This window comes from Ciconia boyciana, chromosome 2, assembly GCF_034638445.1.
Source record: "Ciconia boyciana chromosome 2, ASM3463844v1, whole genome shotgun sequence".
Lineage (NCBI taxonomy): Eukaryota > Metazoa > Chordata > Aves > Ciconiiformes > Ciconiidae > Ciconia > Ciconia boyciana.
Genome location: NC_132935.1, coordinates 95,982,996 through 96,009,777, shown reverse-complemented (window position 1 = coordinate 96,009,777; position 26,782 = coordinate 95,982,996). Strand labels below are relative to the sequence as shown.

General features: G+C 40.8%; 1 protein-coding gene across 1 annotated transcript; it reads left to right on the top strand.

Moving 5' to 3' along the window:
- Window positions 1-1,530: 1,530 nt before the first annotated feature.
- On the top strand, window positions 1,531-26,781 carry TXNDC5 (thioredoxin domain containing 5). The gene is made up of 10 exons (XM_072853260.1): window positions 1,531-1,836; window positions 6,368-6,517; window positions 9,310-9,415; window positions 10,687-10,783; window positions 12,520-12,635; window positions 14,897-14,983; window positions 17,971-18,111; window positions 20,976-21,058; window positions 24,302-24,431; window positions 25,061-26,781. The coding sequence occupies exons 1-10, from the start codon at window positions 1,592-1,594 to the stop codon at window positions 25,181-25,183; spliced, it is 1,278 nt and encodes a 425-aa protein (XP_072709361.1). The 5' UTR covers window positions 1,531-1,591; the 3' UTR covers window positions 25,184-26,781.
- Window position 26,782: the final 1 nt, after the last annotated feature.

Below are 26,782 nucleotides of genomic sequence, written 5' to 3'. Positions count from 1 at the left end.
GGTTACTGCCGTCAAAGGATAGATTTGTACTTAAATTCTGATTCTAGTGATTAGCTACTGTTCTGGATGATCTAGGTTTGCCTTTTCTTCTAGCTTGGTGATAAATGTAGTTTGAGTGTTTTGTAATTGTTTCACATATACATAGTAAGGATTTTTTGGAAGCCTGGTTTTGAGGCAGTAGCTTTCAGAAGTAATGTAGATTTTTGAAAGAAAAGATATCTCTAGTTTTCATTTTCACTTTTTTTTTAATAAGTGATTCTTGTTGGCTCTAATGATGGCCCTCGCAAAGACATGGTAGCATAAAAGTGAGCCGAGCGACCAGAGCCAGCACTGGCTGTAAGTGGAGACCTGCCCAGGCAGCAAATGGTTTTTGCACGACGTGTACACGGGCAGGGCAGCGAGCTCCTTCCTGGCATGAGTCCTGCGGCAGAGGTAATGGTAGAGGAGAGTGTTCAGAGAAGGGATGATGTGGGGAAGGAGGAGTCTGGAAGACACGGTATGAAGCGAAGCCTACCTGCCTGGACACATTAGTGCACTTGACTGCAAGCAGCAGCTTGTCAGAGAGAGGAATGGTGCCAGGCTGAGCCTGTCTTGCTGCGTGTAAGCCCTGACGTTACACGAGCACAGATCTCTGCGGAGGTGGACGTGCGAGGTAGAAAGGCCAGCCTTGTGTGCCTGTGTCTGCATGTGTGTGTGCGCGCCGATTTATTTAGTCGCCTGACATTTTCATCAAAATGCGCTTTCTCGTTAAAGCAGGTGAGCCACTGATTCTTACCCACTTCGCTGTCCCAAACTCAAGGACTTGCAGTAAAAATCTAAACTGAAATTAATTAAAATTGGAGCAATTATAGAAATACAACCCCCTCTCCCGTGTTATATCAGCTTGCAGCTATCTTATACCTATTATCTTTTATTATTATTTGCTACGACTATGATTATTATTTACTGTTTTCTGTTATAGTGCTGCGACTCCAGCAGCCCCCCAGCAGTGCCAGCACCCGTCCCCGTCCCTTGGAAGCAGGTGGGAAGCGCAGGGCAGGAGAGCCAAGGGACGAAGACCTCCTCCCGGCTGGGCACGGCGCTGGGAGAGAGGACCTGGGCGGCAGGGCTTTCTCCCAGAGGCACAGCACCCTTATGAACCGGGCTGGTGCCACCCTGCCGGCCTTTTTATTTATTTATTTTATATATAATTGATTTACTTTAAGAAAAGCTTCATCACGGAATATATGTGTGTGTATATAAACATGTCAAATGTATTGTTATTCTTTGAAAAATTTAATATAAATTTATATATTAATATAATTAATATATAGAGATAACATTAAATAGCATATGTCATATATAAATAAGATAATATAGAAGATATATATAAATTTTTTTTACATTTTTTATTTCCATTAAGGAAGGGTCCGGCGGGGGGGTGTGGGGTGTGCAGGGGGGTGTCCCAGGGCCCGGTGCGTGTCCGTGGGGAGGCGGGCGACAGCAGCAGGGGGCGGGGGCGGGGGCCGGAGCCGGCCCGGCCGGGGCGGGGCGGGGCGGGAGGCGGCAGCAGCCGCCCGGGGCTTTGGCCGGTGGCTCTCTCGGCGCTGCGATGGCTCCGCTCCGCTGCGGCCCGGCCTGGTGGCGCCTCCTCTCCTTGGCCGTGCTCGGCCCCGTCCTCTGCGGCCGGCCGGGGCGGGCTGAGCCGGAGCCGGGCCTGGGCTCGGGCCCGGGCGCGGAGCCGGACGCGGGCCCGGCGGCGGAGGCGGACCCGCACGGGCGGCACCTCTACAGCGCGGAGATGCTGCGGCACGGTGCCGCCGCCGCCCCCCACTTCGTCATGTTCTTCGCCCCGTGGTGGGTATCCGGAGCGGCGGAGCACGGCCCGGCCCGGCCCGGCGCGGCGCGGCGCCCTCCTGCCCGCCTCTTTCCCCGTTGACGTGGCGGCGGGAGGCGGCCGGGCCGGCGGCAGGGGAGGCCTCGGGGTCGCGCCGCCCTGAGCCCCAGCCGCCGGGGCCGGGCCGGGCGCCTTCCCCGGGGGCGGCGGGGGGGACACGCGTTAAATGGCAGCCGGGGGCTGCGGAGCGCCGGGCCGGGCCGGGAAGGGGGAGCCGAAGCCGAAGCCGAAGCCTCGCGTGTGCCTGGCCCGGGCCTCAGCGGCCGTGCTGGCCCTGTCGGGGGGCTTCAGCCGGCCCGCGGTGGCCGCCCCTTCCCCGAGGGCCCGCGGCAGCGGGGGCGTGGGCGGCCGGCAGTGTCCCCCGCGTGGGGCCTGTGAGTGAAGTCGCTCCACCGGGCAGTGTGGAGGCAAGCCCGGGCTGCCCCGGCTCGGCTGGGCTGGAGCCGGCCCCGTCCCCGGCGGCTCTCCCAGTCCCTCCCCAGAGTCTGTTTCACATCGTTCCTCGAAGAGAGCAAGAGCGTGCGGCCCCTATGTGTGGGAGTATTTGCAGTGTGGTGACGGTCACTTACCCTGTGCCCCCCAGTCACAGAAATACTTTCATTGCAGAAGTTATGTTCTCTTTGCAATCACAAAATTTAAGGATAAATTTGCAGCGAAAGCAGTGTAATGACAGTGCTATGTCCCCAAGGCCACAGGTAGCCATAGCAGAGCTGAAGAGTTCTCAGATTTGCAAGAGACCTACTGGGCTTTTGTCCTGGACTGGTACACTTGACACATTTGAGTGGGAGAACAGGGCTTTGCTGGATGTTACAGCTGTGAAGAGGACAGTATTTCTCATCTCTGGGCCTTTCTACTGGTTGTTCATATTCTTTTTTTCTTCATCTCTTCCCCTATCCTTTTTTATCTGACTTAACCGATTCCCAGTAGAGGTTATTGAGTGTTGTTGTTATGGGGTTTTTTTTGTTTGTTTGGGGTTTTTTTTTGCCAAGTTTTCTTAAATTTAGATAAAGGAAAGTTAAGGGAACAAAGTACAAAAGTTATGTTTTGATCCTAAGTTATCCGTTGGTACACGGTGCCATTTAGGCATTCATGAGTCATGACGCTCTTTGAAATCAGCAGCAGAAAAGGATTTCCTTTCAAAACTGAAGAACTGCTTCTTTTTTTGTTATTAACATCGACTTGTTTATGCCATATGAAAATGTTAAGCAACAGCTTGAAAGAGCAGATGCCTGCCTTTGTTCTCTGAAGATCACGAAAGCGGAGGGCGCCTGACTTGCTGCTGAAGGACCTTTGCTTGAGAGTGCTGTAAGGCCTAAGCAAGGCCCGTGCAGAGCGGGAGTGCTTCTGCTCTGTTCTGTTTTCAGGAGATAATATCTGTGTCTGTCCATGCTTTGACTGGCTGTTTCACAGGCAGCCCTAAAAGCAGATGAGCTTTTATCTTGGCGCAGTCTTCATAGGAGACCTTCTGCTAAACGGGCTGCTGCAAATTCCAGTGTATGCTGCACATCCTCAGCGTGCATCAAAGAGAGCACTGGCCTTGCAAACTTGGACCACGCTGTGCCCTTGGGAGGGCTGAGGATCTCTGCCCAACTCAAGCATGAGGGAGCTGCGTCATTTCCCAGACTTGTTGCAACTTCTCTGGACGTTCTCCCCCTTAGCAAGCCTCCTCCAGATCCCTGGGTCTCGGCTTCAGGGCCCTTGGTCTGGACTCCTGGCTCCTGACAGGCAGCGACACGGCCAGGTTTTGGGTCCCAGGGGAAGAGAAGGACAAAGGGAACATCCAAGTGCTTGAGAGAGGTGCTTATACACACCAGTAGTTTTATCGTCAGTGGGATCAGGTGGCAACCTGACAGCCCTGGAGTCCATATTGGAGCCTCTTGCCCTATTCCTAGGTGATGTTAATGTGCTAATCTCCTAATGCTTCTCACAGAGGCATGCATTTTGGCACTGCTCCCTGTAGTTACAAGGGAGAAGTCTAGCAAACAACCCAACGTTCAGCTAGGATTGTCTTTCAGATTGCTGTGGATGCTGCTAATGTTGCATTGTCAATGTGACCAGTAAGAGCTGGGTTAGACAGAGCCGGCATAACTCTTCTCTTCCAGATTCCTGAAATGTTGCTGAGGGCAACTCCCAGACAGCAGCGGTACACATGAGGTCCTACATTTGTTTCAAATATTGCGGGATACTCCAAAAAGAGAGCATTCCAAGTCATTTGCCATCCGATGTCTAAGGTTTTCAATCATCAGGCTGTCCCCCTTGGTGGCTACACTTGGCAAGGGACAGAACCATGAGCAGGTTACTCTCTCAGTGGCACTAGATATTCTTAAGATGTTGGCCATGGCAGTTGTGTGTCTACAGAGGAATGAGGGTTCCCCTGGTTCCTTAGTTGGAAGGAATCTTAAATGAGTAGTTTTGTTGCATTATTGTGACCATTACAGATATTTTCAACATATGTGGTCTCTTGGTAAACCTCTGGAAGTCCACTGAGCTGAAGCAGACTTGATCACCAGAGTTTGTTGCACAAGAAGCATGGTTTTGTTTTGTTTTTTTTCAGACGGCCTTGTTAGTCTCTTTTGGATCTTCATTTACGTTTGTAAACAGAGATTATGAATGCTTGCACCTTCCCAGCCCATGTAGGGAAGGAAGAGCAGGACTCCTCATTGACGCCCAGGTCTCCACCGTCCCCAGTGGTGAAACTGGCTGCTCCTCCAGCCCCACTGATATAATGTGGAGTGGTAGCAATGAAGACTGTAGGTACATGGGGCTAAGGGAAGCATGTGATGTTGCATGGTCTTGCTCTCTATTTTTGACTTCTCTGGTTTTATATATTCTGCAGCTACACCTTAGGAATTTCAGAAAAAGTATTTTGGGGACTGTCTGGTCTTGTATTTCCTTCTATGTAACACTGAATTTTTTTGAAAACCAGGACTGACTAACTAGTTGATTACTGATTTAGATATGAGCATTTTTCCTGCTTTATTTTCAATTTTAGCTCATATAATCTGAAGAAGGAAGGGAAAGGGGAACTTTGTGTGTAGCAGAGATTGCGGTGTTAAATACAGACAAGGCAGCTCTGTTCTGCGCTTAAAAAACAGTGGGTTAATTACTTGAGATTGCCTTACCTAGTTTTCCATGCTCTGTTCTTTAACACCAGTCAGTATTCATTCGGTGTTTAAAATCCCTGCAGCTGCTAGGGGAAGGGACCAGGGAATCCAAAATCCTCCTCTTAATTCCAGCTGCTTGAAAGAGTTGACTGTGGAGGGACTTCAGTCTGAAGTTAAATATTTAAGGAATATTTAATTTTAGTAATAACACATTGTATCCCTTTGCCATGACAATTCAGAGTAAGATCATATGGGAGGTGGTATTCCCTCACGTAGCGGGAGTATGCATGACCCACTGCAACTGACTATAACAGGACTTTATTAAGGTCAGAAGACGTTCTTTATGTTAGAGCAAATCTCAAGGTTATTTTTTTGCCTTAATGATATCAGGATACCTGGAAAAGTGTGAGTCCATGCAGCTTTTCTACAAGTGGACTCAAAACCAGTTGTATAAATGAAACTGTTTTAAATGGGAGCAACTTTTCCAGAGTCCTAATGGTGTTTTAATTGTTACTTACAAAGTAGACTGTCTAGGTTATGCCAAGGGCAATAACAGCTTTCATGCTGTCAGGTTGAGAATGTTTTTTGTTAATCCAATTATGTATTTTTAGATGTCTTGGAGGGTTGGCAAAAGCAGCCATTAAAGAGAAATGAAAATCCATTCCTTAAAATTTTTCATCGTAGTTACGGGAATAAGGTATTGCTATAATGACTGGAACGACTAGAAAAACAATGAGAAGAATAATAGCCATTTTCTACTTCTGGTGAGCTGATATTATAGCAACTGTATGAGGCCAGTTTTCTGTGTATATGCAGAAATAATTAGTTGATGGTGTGCTGCTGGGGCAAAGCACAGTATGGGAGGATTTTGTGAAACCTTGTTCAGAAATCAGTCCTGATGTGTTTCATGACTTGCCAGTTACTATTCCTGTGATGCACAGAAGCACAAACGACCTTACAAAGAGGCTAGAAACCATTATCATCTTATCTGCTGCTAAAATATACAGTATTCTGAAATGTTAGAGCGGAAAGAAAGCTAGACAGCCTCGCAGGATTTTTCTAGAAAGCTGGAAGACTGAGAGTGCTTTTCTTAATAGCCTCGCTAAGTTCAGGGGGTGTTCAGTAGACTCTGCCATGTAAAAAGATGGTAGCAAGAAGTTCTCATCTCTTGACGAGTTTTACATGAGATGTGTTTGCAGTGTCCTGCAATACTTAATAGTATTCACTGTTGCTTAGTGTAACAGTGCTTGAGTATGGAAGATTTCTGACTTTACTATTTTTAAATTTATCAAAATCTCTGACCATTCTGCATATGTCTTTTCCATAGATTCATTCCCCTCTAACCATGAGCAACTATTAAGCAAATATCTTATTCCTTCTGTCGAAGGTGTGGACATTGTCAGCGTCTCCAGCCGACTTGGAATGATTTGGGAGATAAATACAACAACATGGAAAACCCACAGGTCTATGTTGTTAAAGTGGATTGTACTACAGATACTCCACTGTGCTCTGAATTTGGCGTCCGAGGATACCCTACGTAAGTATAAAAGGATGTCTGCTCCTTTTTCTTTCTTTTTTAGTTTTCCACTATTCTCTGCCAATTTGTTGAAGCTAACTTCTAAGCTATATTTTTTGCTGGGTTTCTTTGTAGCCCTTTGAACCTCATATGTTCATTTAAAGCCTTTTTACCATGTTGCCAAGTATCACATGATACATACTACTCTTACTCTTTTCTTTTTTTTAAAGAAAGCATTTTATGTCTTGGAAGATGGCTGTGTTAAAATGAAGTCCAGAATTGTCCTTTTCTTTTCTCTGAGAGTACTTCCTTCTCAAGCAACAGTGCATTATACAGCCATGATATGCATGATAGAGCTGGTCTCTGGTAACGGTACTTTAAAAATAACTTGTCACAAGTTCGTCAGTACCCTGCACCATTCATAATTGATGTATAGGTGCTCTCTTAAATTTTTGAGTGAGCTTGGTGCTCATAAAATGATAAATTAATAGTATCACTTAGCATAGCAGTGATGATGTTGTACAGACTTTTTCTAGGTAATTTTGCTTATATTGATCTAGGAGAAATTCAGTTGGAGTTTAAGATTGTTAAACTTATCCTGTTATAAAGGATATATGCCTTATTACCTCAGCTTTGGTAGGCAGAACACGATCTAGAGTATCCATGAGAGGTCAGCCTGGATAGTGCTTTTGGGTTAGATACACATGCTCCCTTTTTAGCTGCCAAAAAGAAACAAAGGGATATTTTTCACTTGTGTCTTCTTTAAAGCTTCTTGCAAAAATGGATGGGATTGTTTCAACTGCTTTACTAATTACCCATCTTAGTGGGGATAAGTGGAGACTGTAATCTTCTGTAGTGCTTCCACAGCCTGTATTTTTCAGTTTCCTTCCCTTTGCTCACATTGTCTAGTGTTACTGCTGACCCTAGCAACAGCCTGAACTTGACATATGCTCCTGGCTGCACCCACTTTGACGCAGATGAATGTGACTGAGTAGAAGTTGAGAGTTATAAATAGTAAAGTCCATGTTGAAATAGGAATTGTCCTTAAGGGCAGTTTGTGGCTTAGTTCCACCAGAAATGCCAAGAAACAATGAATATTACAATTCTATTTTAATATCCCCAAAAGTGAGCATTGGTCGTATTTGAGTAGATTATATTGTGGTGCTGTTTCTTGTAAAATAGAAAGAGTGGCAGAGGTTTTTGAATAAGAAAAAAATGAATGGATGTGTAATTGCTTCCCCCCCGCCCCTGCTTAAGGTCATTGAATATCTAGGAATAGTTAGTGCTTGCTTTCATCTACTTGAAAAGTACAAATGATAAGGCAGTCATCTGCTAGTTATAGAAATACAGAGATGAAGGGGAATTCATGATATCAATTCTCTTCCTGTCTGAGTCAGTTTTTAACTAGCCTGTTTTTAAAAACCACCAGCGAGGGAAATTTCACAGCTTTGTCAGGCACAGAGGGATTGTCTCAAGTCCAGGATGTGCTGGTCCCCACACTGCTTTTCCAAACGCCTGTCAAAGGAAAGGCTGCATCCCCTTTCCATCCCCCTGAGAGTAAAACTGGCTGAGCAGGCCCCTGTGCTTGTTAGTACAGTTGTCTCAGGATTATTTGGTGCTGCAAAATACTCTCAACTGAACTAGACAAAACTTACCCTCATTTGAAGATAATAAAGGTGATAAGATAATATCAGCTGGCTCTTTAAGCTGATATCTTTTTTTTTTTCTCTTGTTACTCTTCAAAAGTATTGCCATGAGGTGTGTTTTAGATGTTCTTCTGTTTCATTTTTGTTGTTTCCTTCTTACTATGAAGTTGCCTTTTTGGTTTTTTTGGTCGCCCCCAAAATTTTGACCTTTTATTATCACAAGGAATATTCACAAATACCTTAAATAGAAAAGGCAGTGGGAGCTCCTATCTCTTTTGAATATATTTGCATTATGTGTTTTTTTACCACTTTCATATGTTCATTTTTTCCAATTGTGGAACAAGAAGAGAGAGAAAAACATTTCAAGAAAAATAAAAAGCAGTACAAAATGACAGCTTGGCAAGGGGAGCTGAGGGCTAGGCGACAGTAGTAATTGAAACTATGATTTGCTTTAAAAAGTAAGACTAAGTCAGAAGTTGATGTTGCCCCTTTAACAAATATATTTCCAATTTTAACTTAAATATTTAATAATAGAAGCTTTAGGTAGTTTATGGAAAAGTTTTGATAGCAATTATTAAATGTTATAATCATGAAGTCTTGAATCCCTACAAGCAGTCACTTAATTCCCTGTCCTGTTGACTTGTTTCAGTGTGTTTTTAATCAGTTTAATACCACATGAAAAGTCCTACATTCCAAGAGCAGTCAGGGAATGAAACAGGAGAAAGAAATTCCTGGGAAAATAAGCATTGGATATTTTTTCTTTGGTGATGGAGAGGGGTGAACAGAACAAAACTGATGCTTTTTGACAAACTGAAATAGGATTCATAGGCATAATGAATGATTAACCTTAGAACCGAACACTGCAATGTTTTATTTGCACTTGCTTATTGATCAAAGTAATATTAGGCTATGTTGATTTTTAACATGGTATTTCTTTTTGCTATTTTAAAAATGTCCTTTAAAAGCTTACATGGGAATGAAAAACTGTCCTAAGTTCTAGCTGTGACCCTTTAAGTTGAGGGACATGCCTGATGCTGATGTTAACAGTCAAGAGAGCTGTTACTGCAGCCTGCATTGCTGTGGATTAGCAAAGCGTGTTAGCTTTCCGAGAATGTTTTCCTGTGTGAAAATTTTTGCGTCACTCTTTTCTACATTTTGATCCTTTAGCCTAAAGCTGCTTAAACCAGGACAAGAACCTCTGAAATACCAAGGCCCTAGGGACTTCCAGGCACTGGAAAACTGGATGTTGGAGAAACTAAATGAGGAGCCATCTGTAAGTGAAAAGGAAATATACCCTTCTGCAGACTTGCTTATCTATCATTTCTATAGGTTACGTTTCACTTTCCAGGAGGAAATCTGCTCCTGAGAATAAAAGTCAGGTGGCAATAACAGTATGGAACAGCTTCCACATAAGTCAGAATAGTAATTAAAACTGTCATGCTGTGACCTGCCCTTTGTTTCCTGTATTTAAAACTACAGTACATAATGCAGTTTTTAATGTTTAGCATTTTGACATTTTAAGATACAATTCTTTGTGTCAATTCAGTTGACACCTGTACACCATGTGTTTCTAGAATAAGAAAAGCGATTTAGCTATAATACATTATAAATTGCGTTTGTGTTGCACTTAATTACCTCTTAAAACATGGATGCCATCTTTAGCTCAGTTATTATCTGATAATGTTGCAGCCTAAAGAAAGGGTTTAAAATAATTAGTTAGGTAAATTAAGCTAATACCGTCACTAGGAAAACCCTTCAGTTTAGGGGTAGCACTTACATATAGTAGCCAAGCCTTGCCTAAAATTAAATTTATAATTGCTGTTTCTAATCAAGATAAAGCCTTAGTGATTGCTGAACCACAATTAGAACATGATTATATTTAAACTGTTTGTTTAAACATTAAATGCTAAACTATTTTAAGAAATGTACTTTGAGATTCTTAAAAAATTCTTTCCAGCTCTGACCCTAGTATCTAGAAAGTAGTCACTTGCTTTTGCTGAAGTGCCAGTGGGTTTGCTGCAACTTATACATATAAAGTGTTTGCTCTTTTCCCATTGTTGCTGCCTTCACAGAGCCATTAGGTCCCTCTTTCCTGGCTAGGGGAGCAGAAAATAGCTTTTTCACTAGCTGTTTTTAAATAGCCCAAAGACCACTGAAACTGGCGCAATGGCAGATGTGGCTGATGCATGATGCTACAGAGGAACTGTTATGTAATCTAAGTGTATTAATATATGGTGATGTGATGAATGCCATAGCAATTACTGTGCTCTGTGACTATACTACAGCATGGTGAAAGACTCTGTTATTCCAATGACTGTGACAGCTCTTTTCTGCGTGGTAGTCTTTTCCACATTTTGCTTTCAAGTAGTTGTTTGTTAAGAAACATTAAATTCCTAAAGCAATGTCCTTACTTAGCTTGATTTAGGTATCTAAGATTTCAGAGTACAGGGTTTACAACACCACCACAGAATGGCGTGATACAGGAATAAAATATTGTGTATTTACTGTACAAGACAAATAAAAGTTAATTTTTCTCATGTATAGGATCCAGAATCTGATGTGGAACCACCAAAAGCCCCTGAACCTAAGCAGGGAATGTATGAACTCTCAGCAGACAATTTCAAGATGCACATAGCAGAAGGTAACTGTTTTTTTCATGAGCAAGAGGTACTTGCTTATCAGTAGTGGGAAGTCTGCAACAGAAATGTTAGTTTTCAAGATACCTCCTTCCCATTTTTGTTTTCCAGTAATACCTAGTGAAAGAGGATGAAACTACAGGCTGTGTAAAAATGCAGTAGTTTAATTACATATTGCACACCATGAGAAAGTAAGAACAGCACTCCACTCAGAAGGCAGTAAAATTAAGGCCCCTAATCACATGGAAGAAGCTACTGGGGCTTGCGCGACTAAACTGTCTCTTTCCCCGAGTTCCTTGCTCGGTCACAGCCTTGCCACTCACTTTGTGTTTTTGCAACTCCCGTTTCCTCGTTCCCTAGGTGCTGACTTGTTCTTACTCCCAGGCTGCTCTTCTGGATAAATATAATTCACCTGCTTCCTCCTTACTGCCCCCATCCCACTCCAGTCTGGCCCCTTATTTGATATTGTTTCGCTTCCTTCCTCCAGAATTTAACATGGGCAAAACACTTCACCTCAGTTTGGCCATTTTAAAAAATATTTTGTCTGGAAGCTTTAAAATTAGTGCCAGGAGTGATACCTAACATGGGAAATTTCACCTCCCACATGGTGGGTTTTTTAGAGAATGGGCAAGATCTTACAATACAAACTTTGGGTTGGCCTAACAACAGATGATCCTACCATCTCTATCTGTTTGCCTAAAAACAAAGGCTGGATTAAATTAACTATCTGTGCCCATGTGATACCACCAGTATTCCTGGTGCAGAACAGGCAAGTTAGAGTACACTGCTATTGCAGTTTACATTTCCTAGTTATTTTGTGACGTCTTTCTGCTGACCTCCTTTTGTGAACAAGCCCTCAAACTAGAAATGAATTCTAGTAATATCAGACCCAAAGCAGTCTTCAAAGGATGATGGATAATTCTGTTAAAAAGAGCTTTTCTCTAGTTGCTGGTGTTTCCTTCAAACTAATTTGATTTTTTTTTTCCCTTGTTTTAATTAAGTTCATTTTTATTTTGTATTAACAGAGCTTTGCCTTGATGTGTGCAAAAGCGTGCAGCATTTGAATTAATAGTAATCTTAATTGAAGGAAATTACATATTCTGGTACTCTGCAATTACGATTATACTTTTAAACTAAACATTAGTAGGAGATAGTACAGAGACTCTCCTCTCTATAAAACACTGCAAAAATCTACTAAAGGCAGCGATTTCTGAATAGTTGACATGAAAATACAAAGAGCAGGGCAGAAAAAGGGGAATGGAAAGCTGAACAAAGTTATTTAGGTAGTTCATGGACTTAATGCAGTGGTGTTTCCTAAGAAATGTTTTAAGTTGAAGTCTAATACTTACTTTCATTTATGCTGTTATAAATACATGTTCTTTGGTGGTTCTTTCTACTCTGTAATAGGGCAAGTGACTGACATGGTAGAATTAGACATTGTAGCAAATGGTTAGGTTAAAAATATCAGTTTTAGTATCTCATTTGTTGGCTTGAGGTTGTGAAGCTGTTTGGATTTTCAGGTAATTGGCAACGCTGTGGGACTGCATACAGTATTGAAAACCTAACTGCTGAAGTATTCTGCCCAGGCCTTTGATTCACAGTGTTTCCTATCTTTAACTCAGGAAATACCATGATAAATTTGCAGTCTGAGATTAGTACCTAGTCTTTAATTGCAGCCAAATTCATTCCAAATGAGTTAAACCTTTTTTTTTTTTTTTCTTTTTTTTCTTTGACTTAAAAGGTAATCACTTTATCAAATTCTTTGCCCCTTGGTGCGGGCATTGCAAGGCTTTGGCTCCAACCTGGGAACAGCTGGCTCAAGCCTTTGAGCATTCAGAAACTGTCAAGATTGGCAAGGTAGGTGAAGTGCTCTTAGTCTGAAACGTGCTTTGTGTGAATGAATATTTCAGCCAAGTATCATGCTATTCGTGCTGTGATTTGCAAATAATAGTTGTTTTGTTTGTCACCTCTGAAATCCTTTTATAGTCATAGTTCCTATTTTAATTTTGAGATGGTTATCTTTTTCTTGCATATCCAGTAGTTCACTCTGTTTTGAAGAGATGGCTGTTTTGTTGCAGCAACAGGACTCCCTCATTTTAAGCAAGGACTCGTTAGAAACACAGCTAGCTCCCTGTGCTTCAGGGGGAGTTGGGAATAAGTCTAATACTTCATATGCAGGGAATAATATTTTGAGATTTGTTTTTTATTATGCTTCTCCTCTGTCAGAACTTTATAGACTTCAGAATTTATTTTGAGCAGGAAAGTGACTTCCACTTTGCTATTTACAGCACTGGATTCTTTAGCAAGTTTCAGACCTACAGGGGTCTCCGTGATGACTTATTTCTCCTTTTTTTTTCTCTTTTTTTTTTTGTCTTTACCCCCATAGAACTTTAAAGGTTTCAGGGGGTCTTCCACCTTAAAAACTGATATCTTGTCCTGCTTTACTATTTCCCTTAGGGTTGATAACCAGATTCTGTGGTGTATTTACCATGGGAGCTTGTTACTTGTACGTGGAGTGACTTCTTTGCAGAGGTATGGAGGTGGTCTGGCAATTGGAGTTACTGGCTTTATTTGCTGACCCATACCTAAGTCCAGGTGTCTCATGATGTGAATCCCTCTGTATTTGCCAACGGTGGAAAACTGACTGGGCTCAACTTCCATATCCTTAAGCTTTCAGAGTGGTTCCACTGAAAGACTGCATAGCAGCTAGCAGTGTTGTCAGTCCTGCAGAGAAACAAAAAACCAGCTCGCTCTCTCCCCTGCCTCTGCCCTCATAGCACTTTCAGCTGTTACTAGGTGTGATGAGCTTGACTTCTTTTTTTAATTATTATTTTTATTTTTAATGCTTTGAAAATCTGCTAATTCAGATACACTGTAGATGTACAGAGCAGGTCAGCATAGTTGAACTTTAGAGAAGACATACATATATAAATATATAAATATATAAATAAAATTTTGAGACCTGGTGGATATAAAATTAGATTCCCCCTGAGAATAAAATATCAGAGGCTATTGCTCTTTGATAGTGTCTTTACCAAATGTTGCATCTGCTGATTTTTTTTTTTTTGAGAACCTGGAATACTTGCTGTCTGATAAAATCATTGCTTAGCTTAAGTATCTTCTTGAAGTTACCGTTCGCTGTTATCCAGAGAAAATAAACAAAAAAATTCCAAATTTCTGTTTTATTCAGTTGTCTGTCATGTTCACAGTTACTATTACTGATATTTGCTATTTAATACAGCCACTAAGATTTGTCTCGATGCCTAGTCAATTTTGTGTAACTGTATACATTATGAAACTATTTGAAACGTGTCTTTGCTGAGATTCTAAGTCTGTAAGTAAACAGGAAACACAACTGTTTCTAAGAAGGTTGAATCATGACCTTCATGTAATCTGAGGGAATAGTGTCTTAACAGCAATGATACCTCCTGGCAGGATTCTGTTTAATCTTTAGAATTGATCTTCAGTGATCTGGAGCAAAATGTTTCTAATGCAAAATTCAAAATCCAAGTGCTGTGTTGAGCAAAGGCTCCAATGCTTAAGTTATCTTTTTTCTCTGCTTCAAAACAGATTATAAACTGGTAACTTTACAGATTGGTTTATGACATATTAGAATTGAATGTTGCTATGCACTTGGAACTTCCCTTGGAGCAAAGTAAACTGGCTAGCTGTTGACATGTCTTCTGAAGTCTTTAAAGAGTGGTCTTTTCCAAAATGGATGAGCCAATATATCTTCACTTTAAAGCTCTCTCACATTAGCATTTTGTGCCTTACTGTCCACGTGGTGATTTTATTAACTGAGAATACCAAGTACTTGTTTTAATTGGAATATTTAATTATGTCTTCATTGTTCTTTGTAACTGTTACTACTTCCTTCTATCCATCCCTCCCTCCCCAATCTTTCCAAAAAAAAAAAAAAAGCAAACACACACACAGCCTCCCAATTATACAACCAAACCACATAATCGTTCTCAAGACAGTACTTGGTACTGAGTTTTGCCAAGCCATGCATTGCTGGTTCCTGTATTTTTCTGAGATTTTAAACATAAGGGAAGCTATGATGCCTGTTGTATATTTATTTTATGCACTGAATGGTTTATATTTTTTTCAAAATGTAGGTTGACTGTACCCAGCATTACGAAGTCTGCTCTGAAACCCAAGTTCGTGGCTATCCCACACTCCTCTGGTTTAGGAATGGTGAAAAGGTGAGTCTGCAAGCTCAGCAAAAGATCAGACCATTTTTTTCTGAATAATACTTGGACTATGTTTGCATTCTGGGGGGAAAAAAGATCATGTGGGCATGTAGGAAAGTCTGCCTTTGAGACAAAAGGATGTTGGAGGTTCAGTCTGGTACTGGAAGAGGTATCCTTCATCCACAGATAAAAGTTAGAGCTTTTTGCTCTTTGTGCTCTGCAAATAACCAGTATGATATTTAGAAATCTGTAAGCAGTATCTCCAATTAAGCTACTGTGTTAAGAGAATTCTGGGTATACTTTATCTTAATACCTTACCTCCTATGGAACATAAAAACAGAAATGAAATACAAATAATAAAAAATTATGTAATTTTCACAATGTGTATCAGAAGGTTCTCATCTGTAAGTGGTGCCTATCTGCTGAGTGATGTCCGAGTGATGCAAATTTTCCTTCTTATAAATCTGAACACTTCATATGGCACTGTGAGTGAGAGTCCTCTGGGCCTAGTTGACATTTTTCCTTGTAGCAATTAAAAGAATTAAAATATTCTGAAGTTATGGGGAAGTAAAATATTTATAAGTACCACGTGCATGAACAGCAGCAAATAAACATATTATAAATAGTAGTGTTACTTACATGTTTCACACTTTGAAGATAAATTAAATGTATTAAATGCATATTAAAAATAGGTCTGCAAGCAGAGAACCCAGGACTCCTCTTTCAGCTCTTACCCACTAAGTTTTGGGGGGTTTTGGGTTTTTGCCCCATTCATCTTGCATTCCTTTTTGAACATCTACGGTATCAGAGATTAAAGTTTTGCTACTCAGTCCAGTTTAGTGGCTGTTGCTTGTGGCAGTTTTCTGGCACTCTAAAGAGAAAGTGGCCATAAGTACATACCGGTGCATGTGAGGTTTGGTATAAGCACCTCTATAAGATCAGACGCTCCAGGGAATTTAAATGAAGCAGCATCTGTATTTTTGAATCCCAAGCTGATTCACACAGGAAATACACAGCCTTGTTACTGCTCGACCAGCGGTGCCTGGCATGTCAGAAGCAGAACTGGAAGCTGAGGGAGTGCTCAAGTCAAACATGGTGCCATGTCCAATGTTAGAGGTGTTTTCAGTTAATTGAACTTTTGTCTCTATATGGCAGGAGCCTGAAGAACAGGAAGTGTTCTGCTGTTTCTCCAGAATTGTTTTCCACCTGCTTTATTTTTATTTTTCAGGTAGCAAGGTACCTTGCCAGAACCATACTATCATGATCTAGAAAAGTTAGTTGTGGTTTTTCTCGACAAGCCAGATCAATTTTTTTATTTTTGACCCTTTGTAATTATTGAAGTTTGAGTTGCTTGGAGTTACTTGAATCATGAGTGCGGTGAAAGAAAAAGTCAGATCACTGCTGTTGTATTTGGTAAAGCTGAATCTCAGCCATTAGTCTGAACAATATATTTTTGTTGACATCCAACTGGCTTTTCTCCATTGGCAGTGTGGTATTCCCTGGTGGCATACTGCCACCAGAATCCCTTGTTCCTTCGTGGGCTGATACATTGTATTTCAAAAAAACACAAACCAACCCCAACAACTTTCCAATAATCTGACCCAGAAATTCCTGGAAATCTCTCTGGCTGCTATTATACTGTTCAGTAAGGCGGGGGGGGAGGAGGAGGAGAACTGCCTCAGCCATCCAGCATTGTTGTCCATAATAGCATCATCCCCTTTGTCATAACTGAAGTCTGGCATCACACCATCCCTCTTGGTTAGATGCAGCAGAAACCCTGGGAGGAATGAATGGGCACTGACCCTGCCCTGCTGAAATGGATACAAACAAGCAGGTACAGGCTTCTTGCATCATCTTAGATTAATTCCTTTTTGCGATGTAGACCCAGTGTGAAGAAGGTGGTTATCATTACAAGTAACATTATGAATGACAAAAGAAGGCAAATGTGTAGAAAGAGTTCCAAAGATACAGGAAATAGTTGCAGAGGTGTCTGTTCTTCCTTCCAACGTATGGAAGATTGTATGCTGTTTCTTGTAGAGTTACTCCTCATCTGAGAGGGGAGATACATCTTGTAGTCCACACCTCATGGAACTGAAACTCAAGAGTTTTATCCAAAATGGATATGTTGTGTCTCAAAGAGATGATCTCTCTTCTGAACAGAGAAATTAGTACTAATTTTCGCAGAGATCGCTGAGGGCAATCATGCAAGAGCCAGTTTGGAGATGGCCAACAGTGGATTTGAGACTAGAAACTGCTCAGAGGTGCTCTGATTTCTTGTCCTCTAGAGTTGTGAAAATACCTGAGATATGGGGAAGCATCTCAGACAAACTGTGGCTTCTCAAAGATCTAGCTGGTTGAGGGCTTTACTTGCAGGTCCAAAAATGTGCCTTAACTTTCGTGAGAGTGGTGCCATTGGAAATGCCTGCCCCACAGCAGGCAGCTGTTGTCTCTTGCTCCCAGGTGAACTTAGGTGCCCAGAGAGCATTGCCTTACTGTTTGGGTTTTCCAAGGGAAAACAGTGTGACAAGTGTGTGGGCCAGAGGAGCAACTGTGTAGTTCAGGTGACATGCAAGTCAGTCTTTCAGCCCTGTCAAAACACTGGACAGAGTTCTCATAGTAACAGAGACCACCACCAAACAGCGATGGGTATTTTATTGTTCCTTGCCATAGCTTTTGGTTCAGAAAAATAAAGCCTTGAAAATGCTGGCTAGAATGAGAGATGAAGGTCGAAGTGGAAAAGTTTCTAAAATTTGCTTCTACATTTCTAAAATACCTTTCATTTCAAGGAAATTTTAGATTGTTCCCTTTTGGTACAGAAGAATCTATGGCAAATCCTGAAGACATGGAGTGAACGGAATGCCATGGAGATGTTTAATGACTAGATAATTGTATTTATTATGAATATGCTTACACTTGGCAATCTTATGTTTTGCTGATAATTATTTACTTGCTAGATTAATTGCATATACACACTTGCACAAACAATTTGATAATTGTAGGGTGACCAGTACAAAGGGAAGAGGGACTTCGATTCCTTAAAGGAATATGTGGATTCCCAACTACAGAGCTCTGGGAAAGAGCCACCAGCAGATAAACCCGCCGAAGTCCCGCAGCCACCTGCAGAACCCCCTCGTGTTGAGGTAAGTGCTCATGCACTCCGCAGTGGTGTTAAAAGTGTTCAGACTGTTTCAGCAGCCTGTCCAAGTCTTCCATGTGTTTCTCTCTCTCTGATAGCTTGATAATTTCTAGATGTAAACTTGACCAAATACTCCCCTGGTTATTTTTTTAGTAATTAATGAGTGGAATCAGACCATAAATCCTAGTTTACTAACCTGATGAATTGGAGAAGGAAAAAAAAAAAAATCTGGCTCCTTTTTTATGGTTGCAATAAGTTGTTTAGATAGTGGCATAAATGCGGTCTTTTTTGTTCTGCGGAACTGCTGGCACCTCGGTCTGTATGACAGCATATTTCATTGCTATGAAGATGAACGTTTCTTGCAAGATTCTCACTTGAACCAAGGAGGATGGCACACACTGCTAAGCCACGAAAAATGCCAGGGTCCTATACTTCTAGACTATCTGCAGAAACAACAAACAAACAAATATTATGAAGACTGATCTAAATGTGGCAAGGTAACATGTCCTGTGACAAGAAAACTCCTCGTGTTCGGAGGCTTATTCTAATCCTAGTTGTAGGAGGTACAGGGGTTATGAATGTTGCCAAGGAATTGTCAGGAATAACTTCATCACCTTTGCACAGTTGCACTTCACGTCATTTAGTTTTCTGTCTTTTTTTAATCACTTTGGCATTTCATCTGCCATTTTTCTTGTAGCTGAATGTACAATTGGTGAGGTTGAGAAATCAGGGATGGTTTTCAAGCATGCTTTTTCATCAAATGTGGAAAACATACCTCTGCCTAGAAAATAAGGGATGGTCATTTACGCTCCCTTGTGATGTAGAATGAACTTATGTAATTAAAAAGCATCAATACTATTAATGCAAATACAGTTTATATGCAGCTTTTCACAGGAGAATATTACCTTTCCCAGTTGACTTTTCCAGCAGGGTTACTAAACTTACATAAAGTGGCTTACCAAAAGTGATGTTAAGTTTGCAATTTTCATAGCCCTCAATTTTTTTTTAAATTGACCTCATATTTGGAAGATCCTTACAAGCTGGTGTTAGTACAATGCAGAAAGTAATTAGTCGTCTTTCTATTTTTATAGAAATAACATAAACCACGTGTGATGCAAATTCCCACTTATGCCTTGCATGCACCAGCATACATACAAACAGGAGAGGATTGTGGGGGATTTTTTTTGCCAAATAATAGTAGACACAGTGTACGGCTTAACTTTGTCTTTGCAACGTTACATCCCAGCTTTGGATGCCACCACTTCTTGCTCACTTAAATTCAGACATCTTGGTTCTGGTTTTGTTTTCACGAGTTTTGAGACAAGGGGCTGACCCATGTAGCCAGCAAACACTGACTGCATTTACCATCAGGAGCCCACAGCTGGTACCGTGGGCAGCAAAAGCAATGAGTCCTGACTCCAAATTCCTGTCCCAGTGTTGAGCCGCTACGTGGATTCCCCCATGTCTTACGTGGGCCAAGTACATGCCAGCCCTTTCACGGAAGCTGTACTTTTATGTCCGCGAGACTTCTCTCCTGCCAGACATCACTAAAAGTACTCAAAAATGATCCAGAGGGATTAAGGTAGGGTGACCAGCAGGTGCTCAGATATGTGATTGCATAAGCTGTATATTCTTAAGAAACCAAGCTAAATGAGCTATCTGATATTAAACTTATTTCTGTGGTTATATAGTTCACATTGCTATTCTGATAGTAATCTACGGATCTTTAAAATGTGTTTTACTGTGTGGATCATGGGGAGGACATTTTTTATGGGGTTTTCAGATTTCGTATCTTAGATTGTAAATGATGTTTGGAACATCTGTTTCAGATATCCACTTAGGAAATTCAGAATAGAAGAATACGTATTTACTGTTCATTTTTTCTTCATTTAATAATTTTTAACTATTTAATAATTACTATAATTTCTGATTTTTAAGTAATTCATTAGAGGTGATAACACTTCAACTTAACAGAATAACTTAATTTCATGAACTAACAGTTATTTACAGAAATGTTTATCCAGTACCTTTAATTTGTAATTTCAAGTTTCTTTTTGGCTTCTCTTCATAAAACTCTTACTGAGTTTAAAGTAGAATTGGTAATACTCTCAGTTGTGCTCTTGTTTTTGTTTTACTTTCATTTGAATTTGAAGCTTTTATAGTCATGAGATTTATTTATTTATTTTTAATCCCTCCCACCCTTAAGGGTCTCACACAAAAAATGAAGTTTGTTACAGTTCTGTGCTCTCATATGAGACTGTCTGTAAGCAGTGTGCTATCCTCCCATCGCTCCCATGCCATTGCTCCTGATGTTATCAGGCGTAAAAATTCTTCCTGGCGTCCACATGAGTGTGGTGTGGTGATGTCCCCTTGACAGGCAAATACGTGTTTCTGGTAACAGCTTTTTCTATGTATGCAATGCAGGGATATAGCAGAGGGAGAACAGCTGTCAAGACATCACTAATATGCCTTGAATACCTCATTAAACTCTCAGATGGCCATTACATGCTTCAAGCCAACTCCTCTCAGGGTTGTTCGTTGAAACATTTGTATGACAATGTGTTAAAATGAAGGTGATTTTTTTTTCCCAAGAACTAAAAATTTGGATACAGGCAAATCCCCTGAAAATAGGGATGTTTTGTTTCTCCAATTATGGATGAGATTCAGCGTGAAATACACATTTCTCTACATCTCTCTAGGGGAGGAAAGCAGCTGAGGGGTAAAAGTGAGGTGTGCTGCTGCTACTCTTGTTTATATTATCAATAATACTATCTTTTCCAGTTTGAGTTTCCCTTTCAGGTAGCTAAAAGCTCATTCGGCTGATGTTACATATACAAAAAGCTTTTACTTTTTTTTTTTTTTAAACAGGCTGCAGTGCTCTCTCTCTCTGAAAAAGACTTTGATGCAACCATTGCTAGGGGGATCACCTTTATTAAATTCTATGCTCCATGGTAAGAAGTTCGCACCTGTTGTTGTTCAGGACTATTGCTGGTCTAAGCTGTCAGTGCATTAGTTGCTGTGGGTCTTTGAGTTGTGTATAGTTGTCTTGAGTTGTATTTGTTGTCTGGATCTAAAACATGAATTAACTGAAGAATTTGTGTGTTGGCAAGAGTTACAGCAAAAAAGCTCAATCTGTTTTAGCTTTCTTGGGATGTCTCTCTGTGGAAAGCTGACAGGGAAGCTTTACTGTGTCAGCCTCCAAGTAATGCTGGGGAACAAGGAGAGTGAAGCTTTCTTTGCAGGCTTAGCGTACTCCTATCCCTTGATTAGGATAAGGTGAGGGGAGTGTATCACCACTGTTGAGAAAGGAGAGCATGTTGGCTTTTTGGGCCCTCTCCTGCCACAACCAACCTCTCTTGGAAGCCTCATTTGAGCACCTGGGAATTGGTACAGACTGTAGAGCTATGGATAATTGGCTGTTACTCGTCCAATAACCAACAAAAAAATAATTCGCACAAGTGACAATTTTGAGATGTTCTTAAGAGTATATTCCATGTAATATATTCTTATAGTGACCCAAGGTAGAAATGTCCAAGGCAGATGTAGACACCCAATGGAAAGCACTGGGGGGGGACAAAAAGTAATGTCCTATCTGGCATCTGCTGTTACTGGCATATCCAGCAGGGCCTGGGACCCGAGCTGAGCTAAGACCTCAGTATTACAAACTCTTAAAACAAATATTTCCCCCTTTCTTATTATTCCCATTCTGAGACAAAAAGAAAGTTTTATGTTTCTCTCTCTGGTTTATAGACTTAATCTTATTTGTGCCTGGATTGAATTTAATGAAACTTGCATGCCATCTTTCTCATCCATTGCCCAGTCTCTTAGCCAATAGAAAGAAGCTTATTGTAGGGGGAGAGATTAAAATTAAGCTGTGTTTCACTGTGTGAAAGATAACACATCTCTGATTTCATCACTAGCCATCCCATTAATGCAGTATATAAAATATAAAAAGATCTTTTGTTTGGGATGGTAAAAGGTCACCATTACAGAGCCACACAAGCAAAGGCAACCCATATTTAAACACACTCAGGAGTATCAAAATATTGCAGCTTAACTTTGACAGTAGGCATGAATGTGTTTCTTACTGTAGGCAAGAAGTACCAGGGAAAGTTTCGTTTTACATAATCTCAATGATGCGGTCTTTTCCAGTGTTGTCACTCTTTTTACCGCAGTGTGGTTTGCTGCTTGAGAGCCACTTATGTGCTCTTATGTCTGAAAGATATGCTTTTGGATGTGGGCAAGTATCTGCCAGCAGCGTTAAGAAATACCCTGCCCATACACACACACACCCCCCCTTCACGTTTACTGCTCTTTCCTCACTCCCTTTATCCTCTCTGTGCACTGTGAGGGACTGAGCTTGAATCTGTGCCTGTGCTGCTACTAGGCCACCAGCAGAACTGGCTGGTAAATTCAGTTCACACCTGTGCACATAGCAGCTTCTAGTCTGATTTCTGAACCCAGGGCTTGTTGGCATATGTAGGAGTTCATTATCTGAGAAACGTTTTCTGGTAAGTTTGAGATAAAGAAATGCTTCCTTTTTAATTAACTTTTCCTGATAATACGGCACTTCAACCATCTCCTCATCCTGTGAGGTTCTAATGGGGTACTACTGGATCTCACAGGTATGATCAGTGTTGGATGGCAGGCTGAGAAATGGTGGTTCAGGATGCAGAGTCAAGTTCTTAAACCAGTGTGTGTTCCCTGGCTGCAATGTTCAGAAAGCCACCGTTTAAGAAAATACTTCCTATATTTACGTAGCTGGTATCCTAGTTTTAGCTCAGAAAGTCAGGCTTATGTATACAGTTGTAGTGCTCTGCATATAAATGACCTTTTTCTCTTCCAAGTGGATTAACTTATGTGGGGCTCAGCAAACACTATTACGTTGCTTGCTAGTTCTGTCTTTTGGTTAGTTTTGGATAAATATTAATGTTAACTTGCATAGTAAGCATAAAATCATCCTGTTCTAGTAGTGTTTGTGCATGGTCAGAAATGCTTTTGTACTGTCACTATGTATTAACAAGGTGGTTTAAATATACACCAGCTTGCATTAAGAAAACTTTTGCTGAGACATCTTTTGTTATTTTCCTAAATGCCCTGATCCAGCCTTGAGGCAATTACGGGGCTGTTGTAATAACCCAATTGAGGTGCAGCTGGGTTAGAATAGAATGAGCAATGCAGCTTTAAAGTCTAAAGTGCTTTGGGAATTCTTCTTGAAGGCAGTAAGAAGTTCAAGTTATGAACTTGCCTAAGCCAAGTTCAAAATATAAACAAAATTAATACTTTACTATAGTTCCTGCCATTTTACAGTATCATTTTCTCTCTTGACACTAGTGTTTCATTGCGTGTACTCTGTGGACTGCATTCTCACGTTACTGTAGAGACATAAGGGAATAAAATAGAAATAGGCTTTTTGGTGTTATTGATGATATAATGGGAATGATTCGCTATTTAATGCAAATCAGAATAGGGCCTGATTTTTTTTATTTGTTTTTTTTTTTTCCCATCTGCTAAGTGAAGCTTATTGACTATCAAATAATTCCATTGCGGATCTACCTGAAAGTACAGTGATAGTGGTTAAACTTCAAAGTCCTTCAGTGAAAAAGTGCATTAAACTACTGGAGTGTTTCATAAAAGCAGAATCTGTGTTGACAAATGCCTCTATTAAAATTGAGTTTCCAGCATTGGGTGATGCTACATTGGTCAAGGAGGACATTAGGAACTGGAAGAAATTTAAAAGGAAATTAAAATCTCATTTAAATAATTAAACTCAGGCTATGTAGCTTTAGCATAACTGGCATATGCTACCTGAAAACTTAATTTGTACTACAGACATTCCATGCCTTACTTAGAAACAAACATGTTTTAAGTTATTCCCCCCCCCATTTAAATATTCTCTGTGCTCATCTTTATTTGGCTTCATATTCCTCTGTAGGGTAAAATGTTAATGCACCGACATCCAGAATACCATTCCAGATGAGACTAATGAAGGCCAGAAACTACTTCAGTGCTTAACTTACATAAAATCACTTGTTTTCTTAGCTCATTTACTGACATAATAATGCAAGGGAGTTGGAGGGCCAAATCATTAGGGGATAGGAAAGGCAGCTAGTTAAACTTACAGCTATTGCAGCAAGACAGTAGAGATAAACTGGAAGGTATATCTGCTAAACAAATCTCTCTTTTGTTTCTAGGTGTGGTCACTGTAAGAACTTGGCTCCAACTTGGGAGAACCTTGCCAAAGAGCAATTTCCAGGTTTGACCGATGTCAAAATAGCAGAAGTAGACTGCACTGTGGAACGTAACGTCTGCAACAGATTTTCTGTAAGTGTGAAAGATCTGAAATGAACGGGATAGTATTGTGTACCAAATGTTAGAGGCTCCAGTGTGCGGCCGCTGCATTGCGGGTGCCTGGTGATAGTGCAGCTGTGTTCTCCATTAGCCAAAAAAAAAAAGAGGTAGTTCAGAACAGCACCTGGTAACACCGTTTCTTTCCTGGACTGTTTGTTCAGACTCGGTCATTCTCATTATTGGATAAAGCTGAAGAAGTCCTTAATTTAAGAAGCCTCCCTCTGTGAAAGCACCAAAGCAGTCTTGTGGTACCCAATGCAAAAGTTCTGTTCCTAGGAAAAAAAAAAAAGTCTTTTGGTGCTGGTAGGCAGGCAGCTAAAGACAGAGCTGGAGCTGCCATTCCAAGGGCCTTAGAGGAACATGTATTATCTCATTCACTTACAAATGTTCAGACATTGCAGGTTGGCATTGGAAGTTCTGGTGTGGTGTTTTGGTTTGTTGTGTTTTTTGGTTTGGTTTTTTTTAAATTAAAATTACTTATTGTTTTAGAGGGGTTTGGTGGCTTTTCAGAGTCAGGTAAATACAAGTGGAGGATACCAGTGAGTTTGGACATTAGTAACAAGTTTCTTTTGTATGTGTGTGTGTGTGTGTGTCTTTTGAAGGTACGTGGTTATCCTACGCTTCTGCTTTTCCGAGGTGGAAAGAAAATCAGTGAACACAATGGAACGAGAGATCTTGAATCACTGCATAGCTTTGTCTTGCGTCAGGCAAGGGATGAATTGTAATAAAAGTCTGGATGCTCCGTCCCTGGCTGTCTTTGTACAGTAGCTGAGGGATTTCAGTCAGTGCTAATTTTCAAATAGTGTATTTGGGGGTGGGGATTGGGGCATTTTTGTTTGTTTTTAGGAAACTGAATGTACTAAACATTGGTATCTTCCCTCTGTGTGTGTGTTAAAGACATGCTACCCTGTGTGTGAAGGAAAACTAACAAGTAGTTACTGTGCAAAATGAGAATATTTTCAGCATTGGTAGTATTACTGCATTTCTGCGCTCCCACAATGAAGTGTAAATGGTTTCCTTTGAGACTAAAATACATTAAGAAAACCAACTTAAGGGCACCAGCAGAATATTTTTGTCTTCAGGTTAGATTTGGTTAAAAAGTAATCCTTACAAACTGCCCACCATTACTAGAAAGGTAAAAGCTACAGCTGTGTTGAGTCACTTTTGCCCCTACAACTGTACTTAAACGCTGTTTGTCTCAATATAGCTGCTGGTTAAGAAATGGAAAGTCATGGGAGGTTGAAAACACACACACCTTTGGAAGATACCAGGCCACCATGAGCTGGTTGTTTCCTGTTAATCCTCTCAGCATGGGAGGTCTAGCCATAATGAAAGTGATGGTACTGTAACATGTGCCTGAACATTACTGATGCCATAGTGTACATGTGTCAGGTGGATTTTCGTAGGCTGCTTCCGTCTAGCTCCAGAGGAGTAACTCTGCTCTACTTATATAGAGCCAAAGTGAATAGGCGCTATTATAACTGCTCCGTTAGTATTAAATGATCAATTAGACTTCCGAGCTGATGACGTGTTTCCTACCCTCACCTGAATCCAGACTTTGTGCTGACCTGCTCCTTATTCGGAGTACTTACTTGGAGAACAACAAGTAGTACAATGTTTAATTTTTTTCTATTCAGCTGTTCTACAGTAGTGTAAAATAGTTCCCCACTCTTCTTGAGCCTTAACCTTTTTCCAAGCTGTAAGTGTTGATCAGTTTGAAAGCTAGGACCATGCACTCTGTGGTGCCTTGGATTATAATATGGATCTATTCTTTGGTGCGTAAGATGTTCCATGTTAGACATAACTGAAAGCCAAAGAATTTACACTGCAGAGACTGTCACGATACAAAGACAACAGCAAACCAAGGACTGAATTCTGCCGTCTCATGTGCACAGAAACTCATGGAATGAGGATGGCTACAGGCTAATTTGACTAATCTGTCAAGATGCTGATTTTTGTCCATCATATGGGGTAGGTTGGGTTTTTAAAAAAGAAAAAAGAAAAGAAAAAAAAAAAAAGGACAAAACAGCAATGAACTCTTAAATCAGTGAATTTCTCCTGGTACTTCACTTCGCTGTCTGTCCAGAACTTTTGATTCCGTTCAATCTAAAAATGTGTAAGGGTGGAAAAAGCCACAGTGGAAGTTGTGTTGTACTGGCAGATGTATTGGATCAATGTATATACTTCTGCCTTAAAGGAAGCCTTTATTATCATGTTTTTAACAACTTTCTAGTGAAGCACAATCTCATGAGTTTCTTGTATAAAATCAAAGTGGTACAATTGTTTACACTGAGATTTTTCTAAATAAAAACTTTTTTAAAAAG

What these genes read in the sequence shown, in the direction of transcription:
- TXNDC5 (XM_072853260.1), top strand. Translation starts at nt 1,592, where the DNA reads ATGGCTCCGCTCCGCTGCGGCCCGGCCTGGTGGCGCCTCCTCTCCTTG. An exon ending in AACTAAATGAGGAGCCATCT is followed by an intron (nt 9,416 to 10,686) that starts GTAAGTGAAAAG and finishes TCTCATGTATAG; the next exon opens with GATCCAGAATCTGATGTGGA. An exon ending in CAAGATGCACATAGCAGAAG is followed by an intron (nt 10,784 to 12,519) that starts GTAACTGTTTTT and finishes TTGACTTAAAAG; the next exon opens with GTAATCACTTTATCAAATTC.